This window comes from Apium graveolens, chromosome 9 (genome assembly GCF_009905375.1).
Source record: "Apium graveolens cultivar Ventura chromosome 9, ASM990537v1, whole genome shotgun sequence".
Taxonomy (NCBI): Eukaryota; Viridiplantae; Streptophyta; class Magnoliopsida; order Apiales; family Apiaceae; genus Apium; species Apium graveolens.
Window position 1 is genome coordinate 285529669 of NC_133655.1, and position 26818 is coordinate 285556486.

Sequence of the window (26818 nt, forward strand, 5' to 3'; positions counted from 1 at the left end):
TAAGATTTTCGTTTCAACTTCGAGTAGGGCTGTAAACGAAACGAGTCGAGTCGGGTTTTTCCTTAACGAGTTCAAGTTCGAGTTTTTTCTTAACGAGTTCGAGTTCGAGTTTTTCCTTAACAAGTCGAGTTTGAAATGTTTAACGATCAGATTTTCATGTTCGAACTCGAGTTCGTTAACAACCGAGTCTCGGGTTCGAGTTGTTCACGAACTTTTCGAGTCGAGTCGAACTCGAGTCGAGTTCGAGTTGGTCATTATTTTTTTAATTTTTTTTGGTTTTTTTTCACAATTAAAGTCCAAACAAGGCATAACCCAAATAAAATAAAATTTAAGCCCAGTCTAATTAGGAAGACACGGGTAGAGAATAGAGCATACTCATGTATATATTTAGATTTTTTTTATGCATATTGCTTATCGAGTCGAGTTCGAGTCGAGTGTAACGAGTCGAGTCGATCTGGAGTCAATATCGAGTCGAGTTCGAGTCGACCACTTGTAAAACTCGGATTGACTCGATAAGTCAAACGAGCATATTTTCTTGTTCGAACTCGAGCTCGATTACTTAACGGGTCGAGTCAAGTTAAACGAGTCAAGTCTAGTCGATCTTTAAAGCCCTAACTTCGAGTAATTCGTAAGATTTGGTTAGTGATATATGACAGAGTTACGCTGTTTAAATTTACTATGGCTACGAATTAAGAAACATTTTCAGAACAAATTTGTATTAACACAAAGAGAGAGGTTATTGTCAAACGTCATTTTTTATCTTTTTGGATAATCGTAAATATTCGTTATATGTACAACAATAAATTTATCGATGACATCAATCCAACATTAAAATAAAAATTTGATCACTATTTCGCACGGAAAAAAATCAAGGTTAATATTTAGATTGCTCAAACTCAAGGGTTAAAATTTATTAATGATCCGTTGATTTTCAAAGGTTGACAGAAAAAATAAATTATAATTCTAATTATGTAATCAAAACCCCTAAACAAGTGCTAAAAAGTCAAGCATCAAATATTAAAAATATTGAAAAACAGAGGGAGTATAACGTTAACTTGAGATACATGGTACTACCTCAGTCCCGACCAATTGTTATCGTTTATGAGAGAGTGTTGACACGCATTTTAAGATGAATATAAAGTATAGTTCTAAAACTTTTTTTAAAAATTTTCTTGTTCTGAATAAAAATAGAATGTTTATACTTTTATTCAGAAAAAGAAATTTTTTAAAAAAAGTTATAGAATTATACTTTATATTCATCTTAAAATGCGTGCCGAATACTCTTTTAGAAACGATAACAACTGGGAGAGACGGAAGGAGTAATAATTAACATGTATACGTATAAATGAATTACTTATAACTGTTCTATACATTACAAAAGGATAATAAAGAGAAAGGAAAAATAATCTCAAACAGCTGAAAGCCTCAAATTCATCAAGCAATGCAACATTATAAAGACCATTCAATTAAGATAATAACCATAATGGACTTGTACTACCAGCCCTTGAAAAAACAAAGCTAATTTGCAACTGAAAATGCTTCCAGGTGACAAGCATTTTCTTGGAAGCATTTTCTTCCCAGACAAGCAAGCAAAGGATCACATACAAACACTAAAAAAGTAATCACCGACACCTTATACAGTAAAATCCCCTACTAAAGTCGAATTCTTCGTTCTAAAGTTTTAAATAAATCCATAGCAAAGCAGTTATACCGACACATTATTAAATAACAAAAAACAAAAAAAAACATTATTAAATAACAAAAAACAAAAAAAACTTCTGGCGGTGATTTGTCATCGCCAGTTAAGAATGCATATTACGCACAGAAACAAGTTTCCGCCCACCTCTCAAATTGTACATTGTGGTTACAACTTATTAAGAGGTTCAGGGCTAACAATTACATCACACAACATATTAATACTAGTAATAAATACCCGCTTCCCCTTCTCTGTTCTCTCAGTATGGATATCTCATTTTATACTTACCACTTCTTTTTTTTCCCTTTGGGAAGTTCCCAGAAACCGCAAGAATGCCATAAAAATAGGAAATATTAAAATTTCCATGTTTTTTACATGAAATCATCTTCGAGTTCTTGCAAGGACTTCTGGGTTGAAGCAATCTCTTTGTTGGATGTCATCTTGTCAGCGACCATCAAATTCTTGTAGCTCCTAACCTCTGCCTGTCTCTCCTTTTCAAGCCTCTCTATCTCCTCCCTTCGTTTCTGTAAAAGCAATTTGAAGGAAATGAATGAAGAAAAAGTAGAAGTAGAACATGCAAAGAAGGTCATAACAAATACAAGAACCTATAACACATGAATTAAAATTACATGACATGTCATAATGATTGCTTCAATTTATGAGGGATGGAAGACAATACGTCACATTCAATTAAAATAATAGACTCGCCTTATCTCTCAGCTGCAATTTCCTTTCTGCACGTTCTGCTGCATTAACTGCCTCACGCTCAGCTGTAATTTTACAATACAACATAAATATTTCATAGGTTGCCAAGTTGTAAAGAAAAGTTACACAAAAAATAACAGAAAAAGTAAAGCAGCAAGAATAAATGCAAATATAACCTTATGGAGATTCTAAACCTCTACATTCCTTGAACGTAAGTGCCAAAAGATTCTTTCATCTAAAATAGAAAAAAAAAAAGAAAAAAAAAGAGGTTACCTTTCAAATCAGGTGTCCTTTCCACTTTTGTCTTGTTCAATCTATTCACAACCTCATTAAGCCGCTTCTCCACTCTCACAGTGCGAACCTGAATGCATAATAATCACAAAGGAAATCCAGAAATAAAATAACAATTCATGTTCAAGCCAAAATGAACAGAAATTTTAGCAGTGTTGGACTACCATACCGCTTTCGAATTGTGAAAACCAACTTGTCCAACATCCATAGACGCAGTCTTCTTCAAGTTTTGCCATGGAGTGTAAACAACATCAACATTGTTCACCTTGTTCCCTGCCCCCCATAAATAAGAAAAACCCATTGTCAATAGAATTACAGTGTAGTACTGATATAGATATTATAGAGAAGTAATCAAATACAAATAACCATCTTTTTCCTCACCAGACAATATATTAAAATGACAATGATGAACTCTATAGCACACATTTAAATACTCAATAAGATTCCCAAACTTTTCACTAACCTTAGATTTTTATTCACAGTTTTGGCTAGAAAATTTTAAATCTAAAAGCATTATAATATATAATCAATTAGCTGAATGTACTCGACAGTAAATAGATGCAGCACTTACCTTGAATGGAATTTGCTTTGACTAGCTGTGCGCAATCTTCCAGAAGACCTTCCGACATATCATCAATTCCCTGACCCTTGCGCAATCTTACATAAACATGGGCTGAAGACATTTTATCCACGTGGAACCTGCGGCAGAAGAAACCCTGTGAAGGAAGTTCTAACATTAAAGAAGAATGAATATCTAGGAAGCCAACTATATATGCCTCTTGCCTCGAGTAGATTATATTCACTCAATCAGTCCTTGAAATTATCAAAATAACTAAGAACCTTAAGCCCCATTTGTTGTGCGTTACATATTCTGTTTTGGAAAATACTAAACAAGAATATAGGTTATTCGTTAAATATTTCCCCAAATTTTTAGGATGCAAAATATTTTCCCCGCTTTTCTTAGGCTTTTTTGTTTTGCTCATCCAATATATTCTGTTGACTAAATTTACTAAGCAAACCAACATAACAAAACTAGAGATATATTTCCCCGTAAAATATTCTCCCAACATACGGTACAATGAAAACAAACCCTACGAGACATGCATAACATTTTAGTCCCGTGCCATATTTAAAGGACTAATCATCCATGGATTAATATTTACCAGTGAATAAGCGACAACCAATTAATAATAAACCTTACACTATAATCCCGAAAAAAAACATAGTCTCAACCAAGATTTCACAACACCTTCTTTCCCTTTATCATAAATATCAAACATCTCCACTTCTTTTCATATTAAACACTACAATCCAGTACTTTCAACCACACAAAAATTCCAAAATCCCCTCAATATTCTACATAAACAATATCGATAAAACCGACAAAACTCAATCCATCACTACACACCCAAATCTTGAACCTCAAAAACAAACAATCCAACCAATTCACAAACCCTAACCATCAAAAAATCCAATCAATCACAAAACCCCAAACAACCCATCCAAAAAGATAACTAATTTAACATAAACAACACACAACCAACGTTGAAAAACATTAAAAATCACTACTTTACAAAAAACAACAAAATTACAATAAAAATTGAAATTTAATCACAAACAATTCAACCAATTCACAAACCCTAACAATCATAAAACCAGTAACAACCCATCCAAAAAGATAACAAATTTAACATAAACAACACACAACCAACGTTAAACAACATTAAAAATCATAACTTTACAAAAAAACAAGATTATAATTAAAAAAAAAAACTGATCTTTATATAATTGAATATACCAGATGTCTTCAGGGAAGCCATATTTGATAAGCTCCTCATTTTCATGCTTATCAAGACCCATAAAGATGGTGTAATCTCCTACTTCGGGTCGGGCTTTGAAGTAGAACACCATTTTTCCCCAAATTGAGATCACCTAGGGTTTCTAATTGAATTGCTCTTCTCTAGATATTCACAATTATAAAGACTCGTTTTTACTTTTTATTTACGAATATTTAATTGTGCCGTACTTTTGCTTTTTAATATTAGAAAAGGTAAAATAATAGTATCTAAATTGTCATTTTGTGTGAGGAAATATTATTTTCGTCAACCACACTCATTTTTTTACCGTTTTTTACTCATATTTATATATATTTAAATGTCATTATAAAATATATTTTCATAATTATTTTTTTATTTTCTTTTTTATATAAACATTTTTACATTATATTTTTTTAAATAAAAAATAATTAAATATTTTGAAAATTATATTTTATAAGATATTTAAAATGCGTGTCGAGTCCGTTTCTGCCAATATAAAGAACCCAAATAACGGAGGGAGTATTATTCTATATTTGTTAGTGCTAGAAATATTTTTTGAATACATATTCTTATAATAAAAAATAAATTTATCATTTGAGTTATTTAATCGCAGGACCTTAATATTAGTTTCAATTGTGTTGAAAATGACGATATTATTTGAAAATATAATTTACTTTGGAAGTAAAGTTGAGAAGATTAGCAGCATCTAGTGATTTAACTTTATTTATTTATTTTGGTGCTAGTGATTTAACTTTATATAAGGAACATGTTTTGGAATAATGAATATTAAATCTACTCATTATTATCACATAACCTTTTAATTATTCTTTAGTTGACTTAATGGCTATCTTTCGGTCCAGCAACCTTGGATTTTATGCATCCAAACAAAACAATTGGCACAAGTTATTCCCATAATTTGTGCAACTTGGAAAAAGAAAATTTATTTTGTTATTTTATGGAGTACTCAACTACTCAAGCATGCCTTGCCAACATAATATATAAAATAACTTTGAATTATAATAAATATATGTGATGATATATTACACTTTCGGTCAAATATAATTAAATTTTGGAGAAAAGGGTTACTAAAGTTAATTTTAGCAAAATTAATTAAGGTGATTACGATTTTGTAGATAAAAGTTCGATGATATTATTGTAATAATTGAATTAACCCGTGCATTTATAAACGTAACCTTGATTTTGTATTGCAAATTAATTTAATTCTGAATAATTCTCTCAGGATAACTTTAGCCTTTTTAAGTCTTAAATTTTTTTAATAAGTGCTTTTTAATAAGTGGAGTGGCTGAGCTCTTCTATAGTAGTTCAACTTTGCGTATGCCTGTGTAATTAAATAGCAAAAGAAAAAAAATCGAATAAACTTGCACAATGCAGATTTTATGGCTCATTTCGATTCTCGCCCATCATTTTTATAAATATCTCAATGTGTTCATTTTAAATTGAACTAAACGTACACTTATGTGCGTTCATGTGTACGTCGAACCGAACCAAATCAAACCATAACAAATGAACTAAACATATAACTGTGTCTATTTTTCATATGTATTTCGATAATAGGGACTAATAATGGAATAATAAAGTTATTGGTTTTGCACATATTTGATTTTGGGCACCTCCCAGAAAGCCTCGTAGGTTGCTTATATTTTAGTAATCTACCCCTCCCACAAATGACGTGGGACAACTCGTAACAAAAGTAACTGTGTATGATCTCGAAACTGTGAACGGAGCATGTTTTGTTTCCTGAATAGGGTGAATCAAAGCTTTGGGTGCAAAACAATGTCATTTTGTTGAGTTACTGGGAACTTACAATAAGTAAGAGTACAGGATAGCCTATAAACTAAGAACAGGAGAGCTGCACAAAATGCTTAAAGACTGACAAATTATTTTAATTACGACAAAAAATTTAGAAGAGACTAAACTCGAGGTTTCTCAAAATGTAAGGATTAAGGTACAACATTTGTTCATACAAAGTAACATTACAATGTATAATACAACGGGACTAACGGTAACAATGGTCATCATTCATCCCACAAGTCAAATACTGCAACATTCTTGATGCACTTTGAGTGCTTCTAGATTGCAATGCAGATCTAGATAGCACCTTCAAGCTTCGTACTTGCAGAGGTTCTCGAAACCCATGTATTCATGCCTCTGAATCTTACCAACCATGTTTACTATTCCGACTCCACCTGTCAACGAAAAAGTATGTTTGTAAATATATCAAGATCGAGTTTACCAGGCTGCAACGAGGTTCACTATAATCCAAACGAGTTTAGATTGTCAATAATGATGTGAATTTCAGTTTTGTAATGCAAGGGAGTACTCACCCAAGGAGATTGCACTAATAAAGATAGTAGAGGCCAGAATGAAGATGATTATAGAGGCCCTTCCAAGTATATTGATCACCCTTCTTACCACATGTTGTCCGACAAAAGCAGCAATAGTGGCCACGAGAACTAAGTAGGATGCTGTTACATAAGTGGAAACATCATCAGACATCAATGCAATTTGAAATTCAATCATTCTACCATCACAATACAAATCATTTTACTCACTAACTTCGTTCTTAGTTCTTATTCTTTCACCTTTTTAACAATCTGGCTGATTTCTTATTATGCTTTTTTCAACTTTTGAAGGTAGGAAAGAAGGTTTTGAAGAATGACACTTACCGTAAGGAACTGGGAAACGCTTTAGAAGGTAGTATTCTACAACTGACATTGATGAGGAAAACATCATTGCAAAAGTGGCTGTGGCACTTGAGACCTGCACAAGATTTCAAGCGATTTAAGAGCAGAATATTACCAAATAAAAATTATATTTGGCAGCTGTGCTGAAAATCTTCAATTTACTGTTTTACAACATACGACTATCTGCTACCTGCTAGTAATATCCAGGATATATATATCCAGGTGATTCTGTTTCTATTTTGAAACAAAAACCAATGATCTTTCACAAGTCACATATTTACCTAAATCGCTTGGGCAAGTTATACTTCAATTCACTATACATATCACTCATCTCTGGTGCACGTTCTACATCTCCAGACATTTTAAGGTACTAATGCTCATAAACTTTTCAAGAATATAATATTTTATTTTTTTGTACTTCTGTACTCCTAATTTCTTGATTAAAACTAGAACAGAGAATCCTACAAAGACATTGTGTAAACCATAACATTTGCGGCACATAAAATATTTACGCATCTGGTACAAATTTTTAAATTTTTTCTTCCACTACTATAGTATCTTAAATAAGCTTGAACTCACCTGTGGAGGGACTCCTAACTCCAAAAATAATGGGCCCATTATAAATCCTCCACCAAGACCAAGTAACCCTCCCACTACACCAGCCACTACACCAAAGAAGCAATAAACAAACAGCTGTCCAACTCGAAAATTGGTTCCTGATTCTCCCTTTGATGCAATCACCCGTCGTCCAGTGTACAGGCTATATGCTTCATACAGAGATACCCCAACAGAAACTGGAACCTACATAACAATAAAAAAGTAAAATTATATGGACATTTAAAACCCCACCTGACGGAAGCTTGAACTAGAACGCGCAACAAACCTATTGTGTTTAAGGAACCATTAGAGAAGAGTCTTCCTACAATAGTATGCAAGTGTGTACATAGGAAAAGTAATTAACCCCAACTCATATGTATAGCATACCTGTAATAAATTGAGTACCCAGTACGCTGTTGAACAATTAGATGTGTAATTCTGTTGCAGAACATTGAATATCAGTGACTCCGTATAAAAATAATAATAGTTCTGAAGTTACTAGAAACACAACAACTCGGAAACATGCATTGTTGACAGTGGAGAAAACAAAAACCTTGGCAATCTGCACTGCAAGAAATGTGACCCAAACAAAAGAAAGTAGCCCGAACTCTTTCCAGCACACATTCTCAAGAATAGATACCTGATATTAAAACACAAATTAGGATATAGAACCTCTGTTTAAAGAATATTGATATCCAGAGATCACTTACTTCTTCTTTTAGAGATTTCTTTGTCCCATTTGCAGCCTTGTCAGGTCCACCAGGAAGAAGCTTGTAGTCTGCTCCCTCACCTCCATTCCCTGGCCATACTAGACATGTTAATGCCAGATACCAGAATATTTCTAATCAAAATACCTTATTGTTAGTATCTACGGTAATTATGTAGCTACACCCACCATTATTCTCCAGACGGCTTGCAGCCTCCTGAAACAAGAAACGAGGAAAACGGGGAACAAATGAACTGCCTTAGTACAAAACATAATAGCATTAAGCTTCAAAGTTTGTTTAGCTAGTAGAGCATTGAATCCTTCTAAAAATATACATAAAAGAACAGACGAAATTATTTATTACTACCTTTTTTAAGATAGTTTCTCCTTTCCAAGTATCAACACCTTTTAAAAATGCCTTCGTTGATGTGCCTGCAAACCACCAATCAGAAACAACTTAGAGGCTATTAGTAATTGACTCAGATATCTAATACAACAGACCATTAATTCATTACCGATAAAGAGTACAATCAGCAGAACTGTGACCATCCAATCAGCGAAGAGCACGTTGAAAGCAACTCCAATACTAATACCAAGCATCAACATTGGTTGAATGAGCACGGCCAAATCATAGTCAATGATTGGCATATCTATTGTGGGATGACGCAGCTTTAAGTTATAGTAAACAGTAGAGGCAGCTGCACCCATGATCATACCTATATAAAAGATAAAATTACTATTTACTTCTTTACCAAGCTAGCAAGTCCTTAAATCTGAGTGACTGATAACAGTTAACACACATGCATCTATAGATAAAACTTCTGTGAAAGCTTAATCCAAGCACCAGATGGGATCTAATATTGAATAATGCAGTGTAACCTCATATATCAAGCAAAAATAGTAGATATATTCTTTACAGGACTAAGGTAAAAAATAGAACATATGAATATGCTCATACAAATAGACTGTGAAACCCAATTATTACACATTCCTATTAAAATCTTGAATTAAATGCATCTTTTAGTTTACAATGACTAATAATTTCACATATGCGGCTTACATTTTGAGATTGCAGTTGCTGATTTGGGATCAAATCCTATAATTAGGGTAAGCATGGGAACAAATATGCCGCCACCGCCGACACCGCCTACACTTCCAAAAGCTGCTCCGCAAAATCCAATTATAGAAGCGACGACGATTTGCCAGTTAAATTCCAACTCCTGAAAGAAGCAAGTCCAGAAATTGTCCACATTATATAAAATCTCTATATGACATTAGCAATTTGAAGGTCAACGGAAAACGATAAATTCATATATGATTGCCCTAGACAAGCAGGTAACAAGAACAAATAGAGCCCCAATCTTGTTATTCATCCAAAATACATGCATGCACGATATCACAGTTTACAAATATAAATATACGAAAAAACAATCTTTTGCAAAATTATCCCTAGTTGGAGGAGGGGGTACACAATTGCTTCCTCACAAGTCACAATTCACAGCTATTTCTCCAAAAAAAAAAAAAGTTTTTTGTTAGTTCAATAATTACTACTATGTAGATAAGAGAAAGACTGCACTTAGATCTACCCCAACATTATGACAACAACCACTATTGAACATTTGATTTCAAACAACTCTCTCATTAATAAATGCCTTGGTCCCTTAAATAAAGGAAATGCTCAGACAATGCAATGTGACTTTCAAATAAGATACAGTAAGTACTTTGTACAATAGCAAAAGTTCCTCAGAACAGCATTAGAGCAAAGCATAACTTATCCAATCTGATTGAATTAGCAATAACAATTATATCAAGAAAAAGAACATAAACTTTATAAGCAATTATGCAATAAATTTATACAAATAATGAATCTTACAGGCCAAACATGCTGGTAACCAGATTGATTTGACTGCCACAAGAAATTCACACACTTAAAAAGAAAATTTGATTCAGATTCATCATCTGCATTATGGATCAAAGTGGAACCCTCTTTTTTGAAGCTCCTTTCTGCTGAAACAAACACTGCAGCTAATGCAAAGCTCCACACAATCACTCCTAGTGATCTCAAAATCTTCCATTTTCCTCCAAACCCCTCCATCACAATTCAAACCCTGAAAAAAACCACCTACCAGTCAAATCACTGTAAAAAAATAATAGTGTGTGTGTGTGTGTGTTTTCAAACATTTTCTTCTGTTTACATCATTTCAAGAAGATTCAAGAAAAGGGTATCTATAAAGTCCAACTTTAAACAGACCCATGTAGTGAAAACTCAAAATCAAACCAAGAAAACAAAAGGGTCTCACCAGAACTTAATTTAAACAAAAGGGTCTTTTTCTGCTTGACACAAAACAAAGCAAGACTTGAGATCAATGATGATGATCCCAAGAATATAAAATGTGGAGAGTGACTTGAAGAAGTTGAAGTTGCAAAGATAGAGCTATACAATTTTAATGTACTAATGTGTGTTATATGTACATGTGTTTTTGTCTTGGTAAAAATATAAGTCTTGTTTGTTTGCAAGTTTGGTGATAAAATTGTACTACTAGTCTATAGTAGATGTTTGATTAACTCACGTTTGTTGATTATTTGTTGACACGTCATTATGTTACATGTGACGGGAACGGCGGGCTTGTTCGATTGTGCATGCAATTTCAGAATCTTCTGAGTGGTAAAGTTGAAGATCATTTCAATCGGTTCAATCGGTGTCACAATCTGTTCTTTTTCCGTATAGCTAATTTTACAAGTTTTTAGAATGGATGAACTTTCGATTATGCTATGATTAGACATACAGTACTCCCTCATTACCAAAATATTTTTCACGTTTTGACTTTTGTCACTATTCACATTAAGCGATTAACAAATAATTTACGGTTAATCTATAAGATCAAACATAGTCATGAGTGATCTTGTTGTATTCGTGTTTAGGAGTACTGTAATACATTGAAATTTTTATATTTAATACAAATACGAAATTAAAGATATTAACAATCAAAAACGTGCATTGTCAAACGTGTCCGACACAAATGGGAAAAATATTTAGGCACAGAGGGAGTAATAATTTAGATCGGTTGAATTAAATCCAGTTCCGCTTATATATTTGACTTCACAAAACTTGAATTATTTTTACAAATTTTTAGATTGGATGAACTTTTCATTATACTATGGTTCGACATATAATAATAGTTTAAATCGATCGAATTAAATCCAGTTCCGTGTATATATTTGATTTCACAAAATTTGAATTATTTTTAGTTCAAACGGGGTTTATTTTAGTTGAGATCATTTCTGATTAAAATCGAACGAATTTCTAATAATGATCGTATTACATTTGGTTTGAATTGAATCAAATTCAATTCGGATCATTCCAAATTTTTTTTTGCGTAGATAACCCGTAAGCGCTATCCTTGAGGTGCGACCGGGTAAACCCTACTGGCTCACGCAATATGCTGCAAATCACGTTAACCAAGTTAAATCGCATTTAAGCGACAAATTCTGACTCAGAAGACCAAATCTTCTTTTATTCTAGATAATATTTTATTTAGGAAAAGAATTGATTTTAATTAATTCTGAGTAAATAAAAATCGTTAGGTAAGTTTCTCATAATAATATTCTCTCCGTCCCTCCATATTTTTTATATTTGGGATGAGGGCTCGTCACACATTTTATATCCGTATAGTTTTTAAATTATTTTAACTTTTTTCTTCTAAATAAAATTATGATGTTTAAGTTTTTATATAAATAAATAATTTTTAAAAAAAAATTATATAACTATACTTTATAATAGTGTTAAAATACGTGTCAAATATGAGAAAAAACTATAAAAAAAATGATTAGGATGGAAGGAGTATTTTTTTATTATTCGTTTATTTATTAATTATTTTTCCTAATTTTGGAGATATAGAAAAAAATAACTCAATTTTATATTTTAAGCATTTATTTTACGAACTCAAAAACATAGCATAAATCTTTCTATTTTTTTCTAGGAATAATCAAGAGGAAATTTTGGTTATACCATAAAGTGATTATGAAACGACTATTTGATAATTAACTTTTTTACTTCTTAGATTATTTCTTAAAAATGTCTCTCATATTTTGAGTGAGAGTTGAATTTTTCTGTTTTTGCTCAATATGAGACGCAACCTGCCGATCCGGATAACCGGTTCAGTTTCGGATCGGATCTACTTTCGGATTATGATATATTCGAAAACCATTCGGATGGAAATCAGATGTGATTCGGTTCGGGTCTAATTCGGATTAAAATCGGATAAAATTCTGTTCGAATTAAATTCGGTTCGGATATTTTCGGATCATAACTTATTTATTTTTTTTAATTTTTGAGATTTAAAAAATATATTTTTTATTTAATTTAGTATTTTTAATATAATATAATGTACTTTTACAAAAGAATACGATTAAATAAGTATGTTATCAAAAACATAAAATAGTTTAAAGTATACATTTTGTTTATTTCGGGTCATATTCGATTCGGATAATATATTATTCGGTTTTAATCGGTTCGACGTTATAATGAGGTCTTGTATTTTGGATAATTTTCGGTTAAATTTTCGGTTCAGATATTTTTCGGATCGGTTTAAATCGATTTTCGAATAATTATCGGATTGTATAATTCGGATCTCGGATCGAATCTCGGTTTCATGAATTTCAGTTCGGTTCTTCGAATTCAGACCCATTTTGCCAGGTCACACAACTCATGTAATTAATACAAAAATATTACTCTCTCCCTCTCACTAATTATTAATATTTGAAATGTAGCTATCGATACGAATTTTAATACTTTTATCTAGTATATTTTCGTAACTCATTTTTAAAATTTTATTTAGAAAAAAAATTATTTAAAATAAGTTATAAAATTATACTAGATAAAAGTCTTGTCAAAAAATTTCATTTCAAATACTGTATTAAGAACCTAGCAACACAGGAAGCATAACCTAGATTGCTAGCTCCCTCCGTCTCAATATATATGTCTCTTTTCAAATAAAAAATTGTCCCAAATTACTTGTCCCTCTCTTCTTTCAATGTAAATTTAAGCATAATTTTTCAAAATTATTCTTAGATTTATTATTTCCGAGATTTGACTTTCTAAAATTAGTATCTATTTTCTTTTTTCAATGCATTTAATGAGGTATTTTGTTGAAAATATTATCCAACTAACCATTTTCTTAATATACGTTTTTTTTTCGAAAAGGGACATATAAAATGGGACGGAGGTAGTATCTACTTAACTCTCATCTCAAATAGCAGCCAGAAATCCCTAATATTAATATCATAACTGGGATTTAAACCAAATGCTACAAAATGAAAACCTAACAACTCCAACTAACCCTAATATTAATATCATTATTAAGATTCTAATTTCCAAACGATAGACTTGATCGTCAATGACCTAACAGAAAAAAGCAAAATAATTCCAAGATATAAAATTCCAAATTTTATGCATAAAAACAGAGACATCTACATGAGCTTAATATGTACTTGCGCAAATTTAATTAATTAAATTTGCTGCACATGTATGAAAATGTGCTGTAATTGTATATACACACAGTGGCGTATTATAAGGTGTGTGAATCATAGATCCAGCTACCATTCTACCAACCAATATGTCCCAGTTTACTAATGGTTTCCCGATCCGTAAAAATACAACCGTGAGCTCCATCGGTTTTACGAAATAATGTCCAAAATATACTATTTTTCATCTTTAAGTGCCCAAAATACCCACACGGGAAAACTGTCATTTTTACCGACTGAATGCGCATTTGTATCATGCGCGTATCCTATTCTTTTAAAAATTTACAAAAAATACGCATGTCAGACATGCGTATCTATTTACTGTAGCAGTATCCTTTGTAAATTTTTTTTAAAAAAATGGTACGCATGATATGAATGCGCATTCAGGGGGTATTATGGGCACTTTTCCTGCATGTGGGTATTTTGAGTACCAAACCCCCAAATGATGGGTATTTTGGTTTTTTACCCTATAAGTTGATGGAGCCGGGGCTGGGCACTTATATTTTGTTGTGTATAGTTTTATAAATTATTTTAATATTTTTTTTCTTTATAAAAATCATTGTTTAATAATTTAATATAAAAAGAAAAATTGAATTTTAATAAATTATAAAATTATATTTTTTATTCATCTTAAAATACGTATTGAATATTGAAAAAAATATATAAAATTGAATTAAACGGAGGGATATATACTTCCGAATATTAGTTTAAATTTAAGTTAAAATTAATTAATTTGTTTATAAGTGTACGAGTAATTGTCTGATTTTACAAAACACACAAATATTTTAGAGCAGGTGTAAAAATTCAGAAACTTCATCTTCGAGAAGACAAAAAAAAAGAGATTATCAAGTTGAACACAAGGGGCTGCTCACTGATTACATTTTATATAATTGTTCCTCGTATCTCCATTTTTAAATTGATTTTAGCTTGCCATGTTGTCCGATTAATTTTTTTTTTTTTTTTGCCAGCCCGATTAATTATTGATTGACTTGCGATTTAACTACCTGTTACATCCAATTTTTTACATTGGAATCTTAATTAGGACTTCAATATCAAAATTTAAAAAAACTTTACCAATACTCACTTTTAGCATTTAAAAATTTATAAAATACTCTACCAATTTAATTACCTTTTAATTTTGTTTTCTAAATAAAAATATATAATTAAAATTTTTAATTTTAGCTATACCGTCAAAATGTGTGTAAGTATCAAATATTAAAAAACAGAGCTAGTAATATAATTTAAAAGACAAAAATACTTCATGCTTTATAGTATAGGTGCTAAATTCATAAACCAGACTTGAAAAAGAGAAAACAATTCAGAACTAACTAATTAATTAATTAATAGGTACATCAAGCTGACCGCAAGTTCAGGGGCTGCTGATCAATTGTATGTTTATTCTTAGCACATCATGAATCCATCTTTCAACTAACATTAGTTCATCATCTTGTCTAATTAATTATTGACTTGCAATTTAACTATGTGTTTATAGCTCTTTATCAAAACCAGATCTTGATTAAGACTTTAATTAACAACCAGATTTAAACATAATCTAGCTTACTATATGAGCATCTTACAGGTAATAATGTCACTCTGCATGATGCATGGGCTAGATTAGATCTCTCAATTGATAATAGATTTGACATTCCTTAATTTACACTACTAGAATTTTGTTCATAGACATCGGCTGCTCAGATGATCGATGTTAAAGTTTTTTTAGACATCGGTTATTTTAAAACCGGTGTTACTGCTTATATTAGACATCGGTCGAGAAAATAACCGTTGTCTATAGTTATTTTTCAAAAATGAGGAACGTTAGTTAGACATCGGTTTTCTATATAACCGATGTCTTTGTTTTATAGACATCGATTGTATTTTACAACTGTTGTCGATGGTTAACTTAAAAAAATTTAAAAAAACACGCGGAAACTTTCCCCCATTATTCCCCAAATATTCCCCCCTTAACAAAAAAAACATGTTTTCCCTCAATTATTTTTCTTGTCTCTCACTCTCTCTACTATCTCTCTCTCTCAGCTCTCTCTGTTCTCTCCGGTTCTTTCTCTCTCTCTATTCTCTCTGGTTCTTTATCTCTCTCTCTCTCTCTTCCATCTCTCTGCTTCTCTCTCTCTCATCTCTCTCTCTCACACACAACATATCAGTTGATTGCAAGTATATATGGTCTCAGTTAAACCCCAAATTGAAGAACACCTTCAATTAATCAAATCCCATCTACGAGAAACCCTAATTTCTGAATAGGTTTGTTTATTCAATTAGGTTTGTTTGTTCAATTAGGTTTAATTTGTTCAATTAGGTTTGTTTGTTCAATTAGGTTTTATTTGTCCGTCTCCCTTTCGTATGCCCACCAGAAAGCCATCTCTCTCCACTCGTTTATTCAGGTACTAATTATTACACACACTCTTGCCTATTATATTGTGCTATTACGTTTATTATTTACACACAGTGATGATATTTGTTTGTGTTTTGTAGTTGTACGGTTGAAATGAGTTCGATGCAACCCTATCACACGACCACTGCTTCTGCTTTGATGACTTCTATGCTTACGCTTTCGAGAGTCGGTTACGGTTGGCTCCCCGAAGGTATTTTCTTTTTTCATCCTTTTTAACTAAAGATGGAGGCATTGATGTTATTGAGACATATGTGTTTTGAAATGTTCATGAGCCTTCTCCTGGCAATGTACTTTACTTTTATCTCTATTTCTAGTAATTGGTTCTTCTACATTGTTTCCATTTTTTACTTTAAGATCTATAATACGTTTCTATTTAATTTCAGTACAATTTTTAGGGGAGATATGATCTAGTTAGGTTTCTAAAGACAGTGCAGAAAGCAGAGCTTTATGCGAATCTTCGAGTCGGGCCTTATGTCTGTGTCGAATGGAATTTTGGGTACTATATAGTTGTTTTAGATCTTATTTTGTTTATTCTGATGCATGTGTTGGTGAGAATTAAAATGTGAAGTTGTTTTAATGGGATGTGTGTTTTTTTGTAAATTTGTTCAGAGGGTTTCCTATTTGGCTGAAGTATGTTCCAGGCATTAGCTTCAGAACAGACAGTGACCCATTTAAGGTTATAATTTTGGATTTGAATTACTTCCATTTTTGCATATTTCTCGGTGTTATCGACTTAAGTAATTAACTTGTTAATTGAATGAAAGGGCGGTGTTGCAGATGGCAGGTATATTGCTTTTTTATTTGAGTACTCGTGTTTTGGGGACATGTTTCTACGAATCATGAACAAGTGTTATCACACGGGCTGATCAGCATGTGATAGTACGTCCGTCGGAGAATGATCCCAATCTAAATTATCATATCATTTTTTATATTCACAGAATAAATGATTTATCAACTGTTTCTGTTCTGGATAAAAGGTAAAATACAGTTTTGATTCAATTTCTGATTGAGGTGGATACTTACTTTGTTGTTAAATATCAAATGTGGTATTAGTATAGATGATTGGTGTTGACTTCAGTATGGGATGTGGCGAGCATCAAAGTTCGTATTGCTATCTAATTTGATATGACAATAAAATGAGTATTAATATCAAGAGTTCGGTTTTGAATAAAGTTAATGATTCAATCCATAATCATTGCTTCTTGTTATTGTTGTTTACGATATTTCCGTAAACACTGTTTTACGAGTTTTATTCTCGTCAAGATTCAAAGTATTGCTGAAGCATTTTGCTCGAAAATATCAAAAAAGAGTTTTGAATACAGTGAGAAACAATTATATAATTCTTTAATAAATTTTCTGATTCAACAATTATGATTTCAAATGTTCTACTCTAATGCAGATGTCAGTTTTATATCAAAACAACCATATATATATTATAATGAACTTGCTGAACATTTCTTTCGCTCATATTTGCCTGTTTTTAAATTTAACCTCCAGTGAGGATTAACTTGCGATGTTTAGCCGCGTAATTCGAGGAAGCAAAGAAGAAGATTTTGGAAGGTGGTTGGTACAGGGTTTGCAGACTAGTGTAAGTTTTATTGTATAAAATTGTTTATATTATATTATATTATAGTGGTGTATTTTATAACTGGACCTAGTATACTTCTTTTCGAAGTTATACTAGCGGGTTAAGTTTTGAGATTGAGAATTGTTGAAAAGAGTTTTAAAAGAAAGTGAAAAATTTATTTGTGGAATTTGGATATCTTGTTTCTAGAACTGTAACCTTAAAATATCTTGGATTAGTTTGGGGTCATTTATGCTAAATATCTTCCGCTGACATTTGTTTATTGATTAAGCAGGTTAATTTGGATTGAGGTTTCATAGTGACGACCAAATCCCTTGACCCCGGATTTGGGGGCGTTACAAAGAGGACAGGAAAAACATCTTTTACATATCACCAACCGCCGATTTAGGATTTATCGGAAATCGGGGATTTATCGGAATATTAAATCGGAATAAAATCGGAAATATTTTAATATTATTTAAAAAAAAATATATGTAAAATAAATATCTTTGTGTATAAAATTAACATGAATATAATATGGGTGACTTGTGACTTGTGAGTGTGTCATAGCCGTGTGATTGTTGTAATCTGTATAGCCACACAGTATGCATGTCTATAACATTGATTTGCGTTCCGTCCCTATAAACTTTTCTCACTTTCCTTTTTAGGTAAATCAAATTACTTTTTCCACTTTATATTTTTAACATAAAAGTAAAAAAATATTACATTAAAAATACAAACAAATCCTATCTAAATACTCTAAAATATTCCCCCACTTACTTCATCTATACCCATTCTCTCATTTAGCACCACCGACTCTTATTCTTCTCTTTTCTCTCCCTTCTCTCTGCCGCCATCAAAACTCTAATTTCTCTTCTTCATAAACATGAGTGTTCATTATGGTTTTTCCGATTACGATGATGAATCTACTAATATGTACGAGTGCTCCGATCCCAATCACTGTGATAAAGGTGATTTATGTGATGGGGAACACAGTTACAATCGTGAAAATATTCGATTGAGATGTGGTCGAAATAGTTTTGAGGAATCGATGGCAAAATCTGATGAGACGGTGGCGAAATCAGATGAAAACCCTAAATCACCGTTGTAGGCAAGTGAGATTAAAGTCTCCTTGGATCAAAACGATGCTCCTCCATCCCCTCTTTCTTCAGATCCAGTGGTTGCTCCGGATCCGTCGAGCGACGACTTGGATGTTGAGGGCGATTCAGAAGATGCATGTTCTCGGTCCTAATCGTTTATTCGATTGTTGTTGTAAGGAATCGTTTTACTTCGACTGTTGTTATTTCTTTGATTTATTCGGTTAAATCGATTGTAATGAATCCCTGTTTATTTGATTGTTTATGTCGTTATCGGCTTCGATTGTTGTTTTAGTGTACTTTTATTTGATTGTTGTTTATTCGATTGTTGTTTTAGTGTACTTTTATTCGATTGTTGTTTATTTGATTGTTGTTTTAGTGTACTTTTAGACGACTTGTTGTTTATTCGATTGCTGTTTTAGTGTACTTTTATTCGATTATTTGATTATATTCGATTGTAAGTAATTGGTGTTGTGGTCTAGTGTTAAACCCTCTGTGATGTTGTTGTGATTTAGTGTACTTTTACCAGTTATTTGCTGTGATTTATTCGGTTCAGTCGATTGTAATGATTTTCTGTGATAATTTGATTGTATTCAATTGTAATTACTTGGTGTTGTGGTTTAGTGCTAAACCGTCTGTGATGTTATAATGACTTGGTATATTTGATTGTTTATGTATTTGATTGTTAAACCATCTGTGATTGTAATTACTTGGTGTTGTGGTATACTCCATTGTTCATCCCTCTATTTATTGTAATTGCTTGGTGTTGTGATTTAGTGTATGTGATCGATGATGATAGTTCTTGTTGCTGAGACAAATTACTGCCCTTATGTGCCATGAGCAACCAAATTACTGGTGGCTTGTGTGTGCTTAGTGGTTGTGGATGTTGTCGATGAAGTTTGGGGACATTCTGACATCAAATATTTATATATACATGTTGTGCTTAAAACTAAGCTTACTTTTAATACAACCACTGCTTAAAACTAAGCTTACTTGTAGCACTAATACTGCAAAATAATGCTTACATGTCCCCAATTAATCTATTGAACTTGATGCTCTGTTTGGTCCATGCATATGATTCCATGCCTCGTGAACATCCAACATTGGTGCAGTGACTTGCACTGGTAGCTTACCCTCAGCTGCTAAATTTTTCTTATTAACATGAGGCACAAGGTAATCATTCGAGCCTTTACTTTCAACACTTCATTCATGGAATATTGATATGATAACCATACACTTGCTAGTGTCCTTGCATCTAGTTCATTGAATGCTTGATGTGCTGCATCCAACATATCATCGACATCTTTTGGCATTTTCTTGTGCATTAAAGATTGAATGCTTCTAAAAAACCCAAGTCCGGAATATTTAAATCTGGACTGTTTAGAGGTTGTTGCACCCGAATGAATGTAAAGTCCCCTTGTTGATAAACTTGTTGCCACTGTGGGTCTTCTTGGCATATGTGTGTCCTTGCGTTGTCTTGTTGTATGTATATAGTTTTATGACCTTCACTTGTTGGCCATTTCTGCATGATTGCTGGTATAATATCATTGATTAACATGTTCCTTATTTCCCTTTTCCCCACTGATTCAACTATCTTGGTGATAACTGTCCCCTTTGCTCTGTATTTGGATGCCCTCTTGGCCGGTTGTTTGTAAGTGAATGGGAAGATGCCTATCTTCCCATCAAAGGTACACTAATTTTCTGCATTAATCTTGGTCTAACTACAGCTGCTGTGAACATAACTTTAGGTATGAATTTGCTTGACTTGGCTGCCCTGTATTTGTCTTTTTCATTTCTTTCCAGGTAAACCCTCTGTGATTTTTTGCTTAGATAAAACCACTTCTCATCAATGTGTATGAAGTTGTACATGGGATAATATTGTCTTTTTACTGTTGGTGTGTCTCCTATTAGCAAATTTAGAACCCATTCAATTCTTTGAAATAGATTTGCCTCTTTTAAAGCAGGATGTAAAGGGTTTGTGTGAGGTTTAATGAGTCCCCTCTTTATCATTCTGTTTGCTGTAGTTGAAGATACTTTAAGTTGTACTGCCAAGTCTCTTATGCATGCTCTGTCCCCCATGTTTATCTCAGTTATTGTATTAGGTTGCATTTGTATTCTTTTTCTCCCTGAGTTATGACCCTTTGTTGACATGTTGTATGGCTCACTTGCTGCCTTTTGCCTCCTTGCAGTGCTCCATATTGTGTTGATTGTTCTCCTTGATACATTGAACAAATTTGCCACTTCTTGAACTGTACCATGCTTCAGTTTTCCCTCTGTCTGGTTGTTCAGAAACCACATTACTACTTGCATCCTTGAATCACAGCTGAGCTTTGCCCTCCTTCTGTGATGATGATTTTCCAGTTCTTCTGTGTCTTCTTCTGCTGGTTCATTCAAATCAAAAGGGAAAGCATGACTCATTTCTGAACGGAGTGGGGTAAAACAATGATGCAGATGTTTCTTTTCCAATTTATACTTGTAAACTTTGATTGTAATCTGTATGCATGTAATGCTGCAATCTGATTGGTTGTTAGCACTTATAATCTTTCCACTTTATGTAAAATATTTGTATTAGCCACTTGCTTTGTTGATTAGGCGGGAATCTTTGTTGCTGTTTCCCACTTTTTTTTGATTTTTTTCATGTAAAACAATTGTGTAAGCCACTTGCATTTTTCAATTAGCACTCAATGATTGTTTCTTAAAATATGTGTCATTCAAAATATGGGCAATGTATTAAAGTACAGAGGGAGTAGTAAGAAAAATAAGAGTTACTCTACATTTTTCCCTCTTCTTCAATTTCATCTGGTTTCTCCTCTCTCTTCTTCTTCCCTTCGCTTTGGGTTCTTCATTTTTAATTGATGGTCTTCGTTAATTCAACGCAGAGTTTCATTTTTCTTCTTATTGTCGTTTTATATATGTATAGCCTCAAATCATGGTTGTGATTCTTCACCTTTTAACCGGAAAATGTCGATTTTTAACCGGAAATCACCGATTTTGGCTGAAAATGTCAAAATACGTTTTCTTCTCCTATTTCACTCTATAATATCGCTAGGCTGCCTTACAGCGATTTATCAACCGATTTCTATAACACTGATTGCAGCCATCAAAAGGACAGGAAAAACATCTTTTACATGCCACCAACTGCGGGCTTGATTTACATTTTACTTGCTATTACTATTACAAGTGTTAGAATCGAGGCAGGATATAATATAAATTCAAGGGCAGGACAAAATTTTAAAAATGGAATCTAGTTAATTAATGTCTCTACACGACGACACCTCTAAGATTGAGGTATCATTTTCTGACAGACAATTCCTGTCGATCGATTATTCAACATTGATTCTTGATACAAACCCATCAAATTACAATGACGGTATGGCAATCTACTCACTACCACTATGTATGTATTATCATAAATGAAAATACAAAATTTGTCATAAAATGATGATTTATCATCTGATTAAAAAATATTTCTTCCGTCTCACTAGATGTTTTATATTGAGAGACGGGAAATCGGCACGTATTTTAAGTTTCTCTTAACGTATGGTTCCTTAAATAATTTTTTTAAATAAAAATATAATGTTTAAACTCTTATACAGAAAAGAAAAATTCTAAAAATAAATTATACAACGATACTTTATAATAACCTTAAAATGTGTGTCAATCATCAGAAAAAAAATACTTAAAAAAATTCAGTGGGACGGAGAGAGTAATTTTTTAATGATATACAAAATCCGTAAATGTAGGGAAACATTAAATTCAAAATAAGTTTTTATCAGAGTAAAGTAGTTGTGAAAAGACTAAATTATCCTTACATTAATTCTTTTTAGAATCATTGATGTGCATTGATCGAAGGCATTATGATCTTTATATAATCTTTTTGCTCTGAAAGTTAAAAAACTATTGTGATTTTAACATTTCCCTAAATATAAGGTATGTAAATATTTAATAATAAATTATTAGTACAATATTACTTATTTACATGTATTTGTGGTGAGTTTAGGAAAAGTATCCCAAGATTAACGCCCTTAGTCCCTAATTTAAAAAGAAAAAAAAGTAAATGGTAAATAAAATAGCTCCACATTTTTTCGTAATCGTATTCCCGAGTTTTAAAAGGAGCAAAAGCGTTAATTAATACAAATTTGACAAAAATTCACTCCAAAAATAAAATGAAAATAATTTACATACTTCTCATTTTTTTTATAAATATAATTATATCATTCTAAATGAGTACATATTCTCATAAATTTTCGGAATAAGTTAGTATCGAATTCGAGACAAAAAATAACATAAAATAAACTCTTAACCACTAAACGCTTACTTCTCATTCAAGTCGGGAGGTGATATGTTCATTGGGTAAGGCCTCGTCTTCAAAACCAGTTCCGTGACCAAAAAATAAAATAAAATTCACAATCATGTGCTTTGAAAAAGACCTGCTCAAAACATTTCTTCATTCTTCACATTTGGTAAGTTGGCAACCTGCTGCCTGCTGAAAATATTACTCACATATGCAACCATGCAATAATACTTAGTGGGCGTTTGAGAAATCTTAAAATAAGGAACTTATGACTCAAAATTAATAAGTGACTTAAAAGTGATAAGTAGATGAATACTTATAAGTTATATAAGTGTTTGATTAATTTTACTTATAAGTCGATTTTTTTAAACTTAAATTAACTGAAATAAATAATTTTTAAATATAATTATCTTAATTCATGACTTTTAAATTAACTTAACATTTGAAAACATATATTTAAAAATTAAAATTAATAAAAAGGTAAAAAATAAAAATAAGTTGAAAAAAAGTACGTCGTTACTCACATTAAACTTATCAACTTATAAGTTGAGTCGAAAAATAGTCTGAAATAAGTACTTACGGGCTTATAAGCCACGCCACAGGTAGCTTATAAGTCATTAGACAAACAGGTCTCCATCTCATTCAATTTCATACAAATTTGGGTTCACTGTTTTTTTTTTCTTTTCCGTTCCATTCTTCACAACCTAATATAATATCAATTTTTTGACGAAAAGATTTGAGTGAAAAACCTAAGATGCAAGTTTCCGATCAGTAACACATTCCAGTGAGCTCAATCGGTTGGGATGAGACTTTAGAAATTTACCCCCTCAAATTATCATGATTAATTTAAAGTGAACGCTCGAATTTAAATAGAAGTTATAACACTGAGTGAGATGTTATAACACTGAGTGAGATGTTATACTAGTCATATTTAGATTAGTCGAGATGTGCCTACGGATGGTTAATAAAAAAAAGAGTTCCAGTCCCCTGCCTCAGTCTCCTCAGCCTCTAGATAATAACAAAGTATTAAAAATTAAATTATACTAATTTATAAGTTTTAAAATGCGAGTATCGTTTGTCAAAAGAAATATGAGTATCGTATCGACGTACCATACTTAAAATTTCGGTTTAATAATTTATTATAGATTGTTAGCTTGATTAGACTCGAGGCTATATATATGATATATAAGGATATTTTTATAATTAAACAGTTTACTTTTAAAATTTTAATTTAAAAATTAAAATTTATACATTTGAGTCAAATAAAAAGTAAATGTAAGTTATAGCAGTCTGGGCATGTATATATATTGAGACTACACTGGGCTAGCCCATAAGCCATCTTAACAGCCTCATATTAATTTACAATCCAATGAACAATACAAACTGTAGTCCAGTAACACAAAGACAGAAACAAACAACTACTACTACTATAAAAATAAAGGATCTTAGGGGGTGTGTATTGAACTAGGATTTTAATTTATTATATATAATCCATGAATTTTAATAGATTATATCAGATTTTGATTTTATGTGGAATCTAGATAAAATGGCGTAGAGTTGATGAAGAGTCTTTAGGATTTAAACACAATCCTTCAAAATCTCATGAATTATGGTGGGATTTCAAAAACCATAAAATATACAAAATCCATATTTTATGAAGTTCAAAAAAATCCGTCAGCATGTGAATACCATCGGATTTTAAATAATCTCAGTTGAATATCTTCATATTTTTAAGCATATTTTAAAATCTCGATTGAATATCACCAGAGTTTGTAGCATAATTTAAAATACTAGTTGAATACCATAAAATTCTGATAAATATTTTAAAATCCTAGTTGAATACACCCGGATTTCATGAATGAAAGAAAGTCTTTTAGAATCTTAGTTCAATACACCCCCTTAGTATGTGACAAGAACTAGTTACTCTAAAATAAACGATTTTAGAGAATGCCCCTTTTCAAGAATATTATATTCTAATAAAATTCCCCCTCACTTAAGAGTTCGGGGTAGAATAGTGGATCACGAACTCTCATCTTTAAAGCATTAATTTGTCATTCTTGTCACGATAAATTGTGAGAATATTGAGGCCTGAATTCTCTGTCAGTTTGAGTTCTCATAGAATGTGAAGCAACCAGTTATTATTCTAAAAATTTAAAGTGTTAAAAGAAGTACTCGATAGGATCGTATAGATCTTATATTTTAAGAGTCTCTCACAAGTCACAAACACAAAAAACACACTCCCTTTAATTAAGTGACTAAGTCCAAAATTGATGCGGTAACTATAGAACTTTCCCTTATGTGATTTTTTGTTTGTTGCTGGTTTATCTTGAACACACTTTGTGCGTGAACCTGACAATTCTTGATGTAGCGGTATCTTTCTTGCTGCCTTTACGGGTTGTCAAGGATTCGAAGTGTGTGTGTGCGCGTGCGAGTATATAGCAAAAAAATATGTGTGCAGTAAGTACGATTTTGGGCAGAGGCGCAGCAGAAGATCATATGATCATTAGATTTTTTTAATTGAAGCAAATATCACATACACATAGTTACCAATTAGGCCTAAAATTGAAGAGATTCCGAGCTGCAGTTAAAATTTTAATAATATTAGATTTATATTTTGATTTAAAACCGAAACCGAAACATAGAAGTATATCTCGCTTAGAGCATGTGTATGCTGGTTTCAGTTTCTGTTCTTCTAAAACATGCACCTTTTGATTGCGGTTGCAGTTTTAGTTTAGAACCATGCCAAACCGCAGCATAATTATGTCGTCTTATGTAACTAATCGAATGTAGTTTAGGGTTAAATTCCTGTTGTCTTCAAGCTAATATTGTTACATAAGCTTCCCTCTATCTTTTGCATTCTAGAGTGCACTGGGGGAATTGGAATGGAAGAGACAGTGAGTCAGGAGCTGCACGCACTTAAAGACGAGATAGAAAATAATCTTTGTTTCACAAACACAATTTTATCTAAGGATTTTGATGAGGTGCTGTGACAGTGTTTGATGTTGATCAGCCAGTATCGTACCATAAGATCAAGAGTCTGATAGATTTGACATGTGAGACGCTGGTCAAGAGAAAAACATACGAGGACTGTAAGGTCGACCAAGAATATTTTCATAATTCTGTTGCAGCTGACCAGTTGCAGCTGTCCAATAAGGACACTAAGCTGGATAAGAGCAGTTACAGCTGTCCAGTAAGGCGCGTAAGGACACTAAGCTGGACAAGATCACTGATCAGTTGCAGCTGTCCAATTAGGCGTGTAAGGACACTAAGCTGGACAAGATCACTGAACAGTTGCAGCTGTTCAGTAAGGCGCGTAAGGACACTAAGCTGGACAAGATCACTGATCAGTTGCAGCTGTCCCATAAGGCGTGTAAGGACACTAAGCTGGACAAGATCACTGAGCAGTTGCAGCTGTC

The 26818-nt window shown here is 32.3% G+C and overlaps 3 protein-coding genes across 3 annotated transcripts; all 3 read right to left on the reverse strand.

Moving 5' to 3' along the window:
* Positions 1-1767: 1767 nt before the first annotated feature.
* LOC141686703 (uncharacterized) lies at positions 1768-4671 on the reverse strand. Its single transcript, XM_074491754.1, has 6 exons — positions 4491-4671; positions 3264-3391; positions 2862-2965; positions 2675-2762; positions 2405-2466; positions 1768-2220 (listed from the first exon to the last, which is right to left on the reverse strand). The coding sequence occupies exons 1-6, from the start codon at positions 4601-4603 to the stop codon at positions 2068-2070; spliced, it is 648 nt and encodes a 215-aa protein (XP_074347855.1). The 5' UTR covers positions 4604-4671; the 3' UTR covers positions 1768-2067.
* Positions 4672-6392: 1721 nt separating this feature from the next.
* LOC141686794 (sulfite exporter TauE/SafE family protein 3-like) lies at positions 6393-10988 on the reverse strand. Its single transcript, XM_074491873.1, has 13 exons — positions 10818-10988; positions 10391-10625; positions 9578-9737; positions 9033-9233; positions 8885-8949; positions 8707-8734; positions 8522-8610; positions 8365-8451; positions 8199-8249; positions 7794-8015; positions 7197-7290; positions 6855-6995; positions 6393-6716 (listed from the first exon to the last, which is right to left on the reverse strand). The coding sequence occupies exons 2-13, from the start codon at positions 10610-10612 to the stop codon at positions 6631-6633; spliced, it is 1446 nt and encodes a 481-aa protein (XP_074347974.1). The 5' UTR covers positions 10613-10625; positions 10818-10988; the 3' UTR covers positions 6393-6630.
* A 9791-nt stretch (positions 10989-20779) lies between these two features.
* Positions 20780-21526, reverse strand: LOC141686494 (uncharacterized). The gene has a single exon (XM_074491528.1). The coding sequence runs from the start codon at positions 21524-21526 to the stop codon at positions 20780-20782; it is 747 nt and encodes a 248-aa protein (XP_074347629.1).
* Between the last annotated feature and the right edge of the window lie 5292 nt (positions 21527-26818).

What these genes read in the sequence shown, in the direction of transcription:
- LOC141686794 (XM_074491873.1), bottom strand. Translation starts at nt 10,612, where the DNA reads ATGGAGGGGTTTGGAGGAAAATGGAAGATTTTGAGATCACTAGGAGTG. An exon ending in TTGCAGTGCAGATTGCCAAG is followed by an intron (nt 8,250 to 8,364) that starts GTTTTTGTTTTC and finishes GTTCTGCAACAG; the next exon opens with AATTACACATCTAATTGTTC. An exon ending in AGTTAGGAGTCCCTCCACAG is followed by an intron (nt 7,291 to 7,793) that starts GTGAGTTCAAGC and finishes AATCTTGTGCAG; the next exon opens with GTCTCAAGTGCCACAGCCAC.
- LOC141686703 (XM_074491754.1), bottom strand. Translation starts at nt 4,603, where the DNA reads ATGGTGTTCTACTTCAAAGCCCGACCCGAAGTAGGAGATTACACCATC. An exon ending in CAAAGCAAATTCCATTCAAG is followed by an intron (nt 2,966 to 3,263) that starts GTAAGTGCTGCA and finishes TATGGGGGGCAG; the next exon opens with GGAACAAGGTGAACAATGTT. An exon ending in AATTGCAGCTGAGAGATAAG is followed by an intron (nt 2,221 to 2,404) that starts GCGAGTCTATTA and finishes TTGCTTTTACAG; the next exon opens with AAACGAAGGGAGGAGATAGA.
- LOC141686494 (XM_074491528.1), bottom strand. Translation starts at nt 21,526, where the DNA reads ATGAGTCATGCTTTCCCTTTTGATTTGAATGAACCAGCAGAAGAAGAC.